At 47.6% G+C, this 8,952-nt stretch overlaps 1 protein-coding gene across 3 annotated transcripts in view; it reads right to left on the bottom strand.

Annotated features, from left to right (window-relative positions):
- Positions 1 to 3,565: 3,565 nt before the first annotated feature.
- Positions 3,566 to 8,952, bottom strand: part of IGSF11 (immunoglobulin superfamily member 11) — a 103,879-nt gene continuing 98,492 nt past the window's right edge. For all 3 annotated transcript variants that reach the window (XM_058852880.1, XM_058852890.1, XM_058852901.1), the window contains 4 exons: positions 8,583 to 8,738; positions 7,452 to 7,574; positions 7,067 to 7,217; positions 3,566 to 6,385 (listed from right to left, as the gene is read on the bottom strand). In XM_058852880.1, the coding sequence (XP_058708863.1) occupies positions 5,935 to 6,385; positions 7,067 to 7,217; positions 7,452 to 7,574; positions 8,583 to 8,738 (881 nt within the window). In that variant the 3' untranslated portion in view covers positions 3,566 to 5,934. The remainder of the gene's footprint in view (positions 6,386 to 7,066; positions 7,218 to 7,451; positions 7,575 to 8,582; positions 8,739 to 8,952) is intronic.

The following is an 8,952-nucleotide window of genomic DNA, read 5'->3' as shown; positions in this document are numbered from 1 at the left end:
ACAACCTGGTGATTGCTTGCCAAAAGGTCTTGTGATCATTCAAGAAAAATTAGCTACCTGAGGGAAATTCTGTAGGTATTGATAGTATCCAGGAAGGCAGACTCTACCCAACACAGTGGGTTTAAATATAAGCAAGAACCTACAGAACCTCTGGGCTTTACTGTATCCAGTTCCTTAGCCAATGTTTCTCTTTGAGTGTGCACACATCAGTTTTCCCATCAAAGCATATGGATTGGAAGTAAGTCATCATCCCTTCCCAAGTGTGATTTAATAAGTCCAAATCCAGGACCTGACCCAGGCTACATCCACTGCTAAAGAATCACTTGCCAGCCAACCACACAAGCTGCATTTTAATCTCTCTCCTTTACTGCTATTTATTTCATGGGGTTGGGTTTTTTTTGCTTGTTTTTACATGGGTAGATTAAATTTCCTGCCAACCCACTTTCTCATTCAGACATGTTACAGAGGAAGTGGGAGGAAGGAGGAAATCAGGAACAAACAACAAGCAGAAAATGGCATTAGAAGGCTTAGAGAGGAGTCTGATCCTTAGCCATGCGCACTGCCCCATTCCTGCACATCCGCAGTGCTCTGTACTACAGGGAAAGGAAAAGTGCTTTTTTAGCTGTCGTTGTCCATGGAAACACATCAAAGAAAATATGCCAGAGCTCTAGAGTAGAGAAGTCCCAAGACTACCAAGTTCCTCCTCCCTAAAAAACAGCATTCACATGTCAAAAGCTCTTGCCACATATTATCTCCCACTCCCCCTTCATGGCTGTGTAGGTGACCTAAGAAAATCCTTCTCTGTGCAGTCCACCAGCCAACAAGAGCTCTGAGCTAGTGCCAGGGCTCAGGAAATGCCTTGCATGTGCCCTCCCTTGCTTAGGAGGTCACAAACCTGATAATTCTTGGTAACATCCTCTAGGCATGTGCAATGCACAGAGGCAGACATGGAAGAAAGCAATGTGAAGAAAAAGAGCCACAGCCTTTCACTCTCACTGCTTTCAAGGCTTGCTTTGTCCCTGGTGTCCATCTACTCCCCAGCCAAGAAGAGGCATGGCTCAGTGAGCTCAGTGACTCTGCAGTCTCTCTCTCAGCACCCATGTTCCTGATCCTCACCAGCACAGCTTGCCTTTCTCATGGCAAGAGCAGACCTGAAACAAGGACACAGTGGGTGAACACTGCTTTGCTGGCATCAGGAAAACAAGCTGCAGGCAGGATAGCCAGCAGCACTTGGAAAAGACACAGAAAGAAAGGCAACTCAGTCATGGAGAAACCTGACAACAGCTCTGCTCCAGGCCATGAGTAAATGTGAGCTTGAGTTTGCCCAGACTGAATTTGGGAAAGGCATGTACTTCCTCAGTTCTCCACGTGCTAGAAATGTCCAAGACCATCATAAGAGAATCTGCTGAACCATTTTGGGTTCACCTGGTGCTGGCAGACACATGCACAGGCTCATCCACCAGCTCACAAAGCAGTGGTGCCATGGCTGGGAAGATCTGGGTTAGAGTGCAGACACAGAGACAGTGTAAGTAAATGAGGCTGGGATGTCAAATGTTACTTTCAAGAAAAATCCAGTAACCTACAAAAGTTTACCAATGTACTTGAGGAAACCATGATTATCATGAACATCCCTCCAATATAAAAAATATTTGTTTGATTTCTTCTGCCCAGTACCATTGATCATCCAGTTACCCCCTGGGTGTCATCTGAGACTACCCTGATTGGATGTCCTTTTAATGAGGGCCCTAAACCATGATGTAAGGAAGACTGCTGTCCTGAGCATCCCCCATCCTCATGGGGAAACCAGGCAGTTTTTGTACAGGATACCATCTGTTAGACTGGTTTCCGCTGAAAACTCATCTGTGTTCCGGCAAGAGTGTGTTGAAGTGCATGCATCTGAGTAATTTTAATTTTTTTTTAGTTCAGATGAATCAGCAGATATGAGTCCAAAAGCTGTGTAAGTTAAAAAAAAAAACTTCTGGCAGTCTGCAGACCAGTTTTCCCAAATATTTTTAACTGAGCTCTCATCTACACCAACCTCTAAAAAGATATCCACTTCTAAAGTGTGAAGCATCCTCTCATGGTTATTTCTGTCGCAGCACTCAAAAGTACAGTTAATCCTTGTTTTAGAACAAGTTCCCCTCTATATTCTGTGGTAGAAGGTGACATAGTCCTAGGTACCAACATTTAAAGTAACATCCATGGCATGTGGTGGACAATCCCTATGGCACATCTGGGGCTGAAGGCTGTCAGCAAACTCAACAATTTCAATGGTGGCTTTCACTTACTGCTGCAATAGCTTGAACCTCTGTTTCATTTTTAGTGATAAATTTAAACTCTGGAGCACTACCAAGATATCTAACTGGTATTATTATTTTTTTTTTTTTTCATTATTTGTATTGCAGCAGTGCCTCACTAGGCACAATTTACAGGTTTAAACTCCAGCATGCCAGGTGCTGCACAAGCCTGGTAAACCATCCTGCATCCTAGGAAATTCTGTTCTGGATCAACAAGACATGCCAGAAGGATGACATAAGAAGCAAACCAGTGGCAAAGGATGGATAGTATAGCAGAATACTGACAGGGCTATCATGGGAATAAAATGTAAAGATGCTATTAATGTCACATCAAGATTGCACAATCAAAAGGTGATAAATGGAAACATTAAGATTCCTATGACAACTTCCTGAAAATGGCAATGCAGCTGTCTTATTTACAGTAAGGTCTATAGCTGAAAACACATTTACAAGAGCATTTGGAAGTAGGTTTTGAAAAATACCCAGGAATGAGAACATGATGCATAAGAGAGCTGAATTACCACTTCTGTTGGATCTCTAGGTTTCTGGTTTTAATAATCACTCTCAGAATATCTGTTAGACTTTAGAAATGAAACAGGGAAAATGAAACATGGGGAGAAAAATGCAAAATCCCTGGCAAAACATCAGGTTGCCCTAACTAATAATAACCTTCTGGTAGCAGCTGTTGATACAGACTAAGAAGTGTATGCTTTGCAATCCCCTCATGCCCTGAGAGTGTGAATGCTCAGACACTGAAACTTCACATGCTCTGTCTATGGGGATCAGCACTTCTGTTAAATTCCTAACAGTTTTCCCCATCAAACTTATTCAAACACCCAAGAAAGTCAGCGCCTTAGATTTTGAATCTGGGATAAACACACCATGTTTTTGATTGGAAAACCGATACATAAGCAAAATGTGGCAATTATAAAAAATATTTTCCCACATCACTCAAAGCAGCATAGGGTCTCCCCTGTCAAAAGACAGAAAATAAAACTCACCTTTGTCTAGAGAAGTAGAGACCTTGCAAGCCTGGGAAATTGTACATTCAAGGGCAATGTGTCAGGCTATTATGAATGAGAAAAACAAGGCTCTAGTACCAGAGCTCACTACAAAATAGGCTGGCCTAATAACATTCAGCTCTTGGTTGCGTGGTCACTGCCTACTGCCAGTCACATCAAGGATAAGTATTAATGGCCAAAGTCATTGTAGTTACAGAATTAGGTAGGAGGAAGAAAAAAGCAGCAGCAGGCAGGCAGAAGTCCTTTTTTTTATATGAATAAAATTTTATTGAATTTTATACAATTAGAAAGAACAAAGAAAGAGGAGCAAACAGTCTTATGGAGGGTAGGAACCAGAAGAGCTTTCCCAGTAGAGGAGGGCACCTGCTGAGGGCAGTGTTCCTGTAAATGTCACACAGGGGTTGTTACAAAAGCAGAGAGAATGTGTCTGAGCTTTTCTTTGATTGTTTTGGGGTTTTTTGTTTCCCACATTAGGGTTTCTAAAGCCACTCTTTTTCCCCCATCAATCCTACCACCCAGCAGCAAAGTGAGCAGACAGGCAGGAAGGAGGACTGCTCCAGTGGAATGTGTGCACACACAGAGCAGCGCCTGCCTGCACCACCAGGGGGGTTTGCACCCATTCTGGATGCAGTGCTGTGGAGGGGGATAGACGGGAAGTTGGATTTTTTTATTTTCTTTTTATTTTCTTTTTCTTTTCCTTTTTTTTTTTTTTTTTTTTCTTTTTAAGAAAAGAAGGCACAAAATCTCAGCCAAGCTTCAAACCTAGTGCTGCTTGGGAACTCCCAGTCTCCCAAAAAGCCAGTGTGTCCATGTGGGAACCCAGCCCTCACCTCTCCCTCCTCTTCCTCAGAGTCTGTGCTTGCATTTGTACTGCTCAGGTAGAAGGCCCTGCCCAAGGTTTGTGCACTGCTAGGGAAAGTAAAGCCGTGCCAGGACAAGGAAAGTGGGGATGAGGAAGAGTCTGTTGGCTTAAACAGACCCTTTTTCCAATGTGAGAACTATGGAAAGTCACCTGTGACTCCCCACATTGTTTTTCCAAGAGCAGACCTGGGAGGGCTCTGGTGCTTTTTGAGGTGATTCACTGCCTTTGCCTGTGCAAGGCTTGGTGTTATGCAGGAGGGCCAAAACACCTATCCAGGTGTGGCCTCTGAACCAGCGCTCTCTAGGAGGGGAAATCCCAGCCCTCAGTCCAGCCCTCCAAATGGCATCAGGTTCCTTCAGAGGTTTCAACTCTTGGCTTTGATTAAGGCTATTTAGTTGCAATAGAAAAAAGTAGAGGTGCCAGCCACAACCACCTGCCAGGCTGCAAGGAGATGGCAGGGCCACTGGCAGATGCCACCAGTACCCAGTCCCAGGATGCTGAGGGAAGTGGGGGAGGCAGAGAGATAGTGTGTGGGCTTCCATTAAGCCTCTGCTTTCTAAAGCAGGAAACAAATCCTGCCAACATGTCTGTGCACATGGGAGAGCGGGAATGAAAACTCTGATGCCCCTCTGTGAAGGCTCCAAGCACAATGTGTGCCTGCCATGCTGCCCAGCCCTGCATAGCCTGATGAATAAAATCCACCATGCAAACATCAAGGTTTGAAGGGGGTTGAAGTCACTTGCCCTAAACCAGAGCAGCCCAGGGGCAAGAGATGCCTCATGGATGCAGCTGCTTGGTGCTCCACCACACCACCCTGTTCCTCTCTGCCTCCTGAATAACCCCAGCAACACCCCAAGAAAAAGAAAAAAAAGAGATCCAAGCCCTAGAGCAGCAGCAGCAGCAGCAACAGCAGCAGCAGTGGTGCAGCCTTGCCCTGCACCGAGTGTCTCAGGGAAAGATTCTCCACAGCTATAAATAGGGCTCTGGTGGTACTCCAATCTAGTGCAGGAGAAACACCCAGTCTGAGGATCTGCATGTGTCTGTCTGTGTGTGCCTGTGTGTGCCTGTGTGTGCTGAGGTGGGGGGAAGAACTGAAAAAAATAAAGACAAATGCTTCCCAGTCTGCACCCTCACCCAACCATCCCCTTGCCTGGGCTGGTGGCTTTGCCTTCATCTCGCCCCTCCAGCCTGTCTCATGCTTCCCCACACCCAGCCCCAGTGCACAGTACTCCCTAATCCAACAGAGGAGCCAGGGCCATGGGAAGCTGGGGCTGTTCAGCCTTTCCTGCCCCGATGCAGGTTGTCATCCTCTTGGAAACAAAACAGCAACAACAATGGAAAAAAAAATAATATATATATATATATCTCCCAAACCTCCCTGAAAGACCCAAATGGATGGAATCAGTCCCCAACGAAACCAACAGGAAATAAAAGCAAAAATTCCCCCCAGGGTCAGGCCCGAGTGCATGTCCCAGCTGGGGCCCAGCAGCCCGGGAGCACATCCCGACCTCCCTGCTCCTCTGGCCTTGGCACATCTGTGGCGTCCATTGGCACGGGGAGCTCCAGCGCCTGGGGAGAAAGCGGCTCGGACAGGGCTGTCCCAACAGCTGGCAGCAGCCTCGAGAGGGGAGGGCAGGTGGAGAGGTAAGTGTGTGACCCCCACCGCCCCGCTGCCTTTCAGGAAAGAGTAGGGTCTCTTCACCCTGCTGGGGATGAGAGGCCCCTCGCTCAGCTCTCAGCCACCAACACAGTCCTACACCAGGGAGCCAGCCCGGCTCTGGGCGGGCACCATGACGGGGACAGCCCCGATCCGCTCCAGCGTGGCCTGGCTGACTGCATAGGAACGGGTGTGCGGCAGCCGTGGCTTCCTGCTGACGGAACCATTGCTCCGGATCACCTCCTGAGGCGACGGCGCCGTGCTGGCCGTCACCACCAGTGTCTTAGGGGGAGCTGGGGATGGGTGGCCGCCATTGGCATAGACGGGGCGGGCACTCGTGCTCCCTGAGCGGGAGAAGGGAGGCTGGTGAGCATCGTTGCTGTTGCTGAAGCGGGTGAAGGAGTCTGTGGCGTGGTTGGCTTTGGGGTCGTTCCAGTAGCGGCTGTTGTAGGTGTTGGAGGAGGTGAGGGTGTCGTTCTCTGATGAGGACGCATCAGCGTGGAACGTCTTTGCGGCAGAGGAGCATTTGGGTGGTAGGTCATCCTCCCTGAGAAGGAGAAGGTGTGAGGGCATATGGAGGACTTGTCCCATTTGTCCAACACTCCAACCCCAACCACCATGCTGGGGTCAACACCATCGATTCAAGGAGAGGGACAGCACCGGTGTGAATCAGCATTGCTCCTTGGCCTGTTTGCTCATTCCTGTCTGCAGGACCTACCTGTGTGCTCCATGTGCCAAATTTGCCACTAAGGCAAATGACCCATGCTTCATGTGTCTACAAAGTCAGGCAGTGCCAGACACTGATAGTTGTGATGACTGTAACTCTGTGACCAGAGAATATCACAACTGTATCTCCAGAGCTTTACAGCTATCCCTGTCTCATTATAGGTCAGAATTCCCACCACATCACTCTCCTACAGAGCTAACAACATGAAGTCTCATCCCTCTTGCTGGGGAAAGAGTTGGAATTAGATGGCCTTTGAAGTCCCTTCCAACCCAAACCATTCTGTGATTCTATGAAGCCAAAGCTCTTGTTAAAGCTGATACTGAAAACAAAATCTGTTGTTAGCATTCTTCAGTTTCTCCCTCCATTTTCTGGACATATATGGACATCTTCCCCTGACGCCGGGGAACACACCCAGGATTAACAAAAACAAGATTTCCAATTCCACTTCCATTCCAGCTTTTGCTCGGAGGTCCCCCACCACCAGCTTTCCCTGACCCTTACCTTATCTCATTGGGAATTTCCTCCTCTTCTTCTTCTTTGTGTTTATTTTTCCAGTAGAACAGTGCTACAGCCACCAACACAATGCAAACAACGAGCACAACAGCACCTGTGGCCACCGCTCCTGCAATCAGGCCGATACTCCGTGGGTGAGCTGCGGAGATGATTGAACAGAGCATGGAGAAGAAATCAGGGATGGGCTGTGGCCATCTGTAAGCACATGAGGCTGCCGTGGCTTGGGAGGGGAGAAAGGCAACGTTCCCATTCCAGGGCATGGTTATCTTCTGATAGAGAGGCACGTGGTGGCTCACAGCAAACATGGTTACTGTACACCTTACTGTCACAAGACAGAAGCAGGTGGCCAAGCCTTCCCTGGCAAAATACTTACGTGCAATGACTTGCAGGTCCAGAAGGCAAGTGCTGGTTCCAATGGCATTTGAAGCCACACATTGGTAAAGACCTGAGGACACAGTGCTGATATTTCGGAGAGTGACAGTGCCCTGGACTTGGTCTAGTCAGAGAGAAAAGAAGGATTTAAATCCCTCCCCCGCTTGAGGAAACCCATGAAAAGGCAAAGCCAGCAAATAGATAATTTTGGTGTGAGACTATTAAGAGAGAAATAAATTAGGAAATAACCTTGAGATGGAAGCATTGTGCGTGCACATACACACACAGAGACAAGATTAGGCCTTAAGGAGCTTACACTAGATGTTTCTTTCTCTTCTTATAGAGGAATTTCTGCAGATGAAAGCTTGGGACTCTCAGTGTTGTGTGAGAACAGGGAAGAAAGAGATGCAAAATTACCTATACCCAGATCTACTTGTTGAATTCATTCTTGCCCTGCAGAACCCCTGCTCTCCCATCCCTGGGCTCCCCATCCATCTCCTGCTCTCCCAGTATTCCACATTCCTGAATTATATGAAACTGAAAGCTGGCATATTCTTAAAATACAGCAAGATAAAGGGCAAAAGTACAGCTATAAGTATTTGATCATGACACCAGTCTAAGAAAATTTATGGATGGGACTCGAGACTGGAAAACACCAGTTTGATCAGAACCCTGCTTCTCCATGCATCTGAAAAGCAGCTCTGGCAGGAATTTATTGGAGAACTGTGGCATCCATGTGAGAACCTGGCCATTTTTCCCTGGGATGATTCTGCCACTCTTTTCCCAGTTTCCATTCCATAAGCCTTTCATTTGGTTTAAAATGCAGGTGAGTTGGCGGCTGAAATTTCCAGCCACATGCCAACGTCTAGCAACTGCTTTCTCTCTCTCTTCCATTCAACCCAATCCTTGTTTTCCAATGGGAAACATGCTGTACCAAAAAAATCCCATGAAAATTTAAGTGGCCTCTGGAGAGAACCCAGTCCACCGTGGGCTTTAGGAATCTTCGTTCCAATAAAGGGACCATGCAAATGACAGCAGACGCTCAATGAGCCATGCCACCTCTGGCAGCTCAGACGAGGGACAGCCCAGGCTGCCACCTGGGAAATAAGAGGATAAGCAACAGAATGAGCACCTTGTGTGGCAGTTGGGGGCAACTTGGGGACATTGTCCAGTTTCTCCCAGAGGTATGTTGGCCGGGGAATGCCTTCTTCCGAGCTGCAGGTCAGTGTGATATCGCTGCCCACGTCCAGGGACCCCTGGATTCTGCAAAGCGGGGCAGAAGGAGGAACTGCGAGAGAAGAGGGGAAGGTGATAGCAAATCAGGAAATGTGACCAAACAGTGGAATGCAGGCTCACTCTGGACATGTGCTGCTGAGGAAAGCAAGGACAGTGGCATGAGCTGTCAAGGAGACAAGAATGAGGCAGCAGACAGGAACTCATTATGGTTTGGGGGGTGACAATTCACACAAAGATTCCTGACCCACCAGCACATCAAGGTTACA

Source organism: Poecile atricapillus, chromosome 1 (genome assembly GCF_030490865.1).
Source record: "Poecile atricapillus isolate bPoeAtr1 chromosome 1, bPoeAtr1.hap1, whole genome shotgun sequence".
In the NCBI taxonomy this organism is placed as follows: Eukaryota; Metazoa; Chordata; class Aves; order Passeriformes; family Paridae; genus Poecile; species Poecile atricapillus.
The sequence above is the reverse complement of the archived record's forward strand: the minus strand, read 5'-3'. Positions and strand labels throughout refer to the sequence as shown.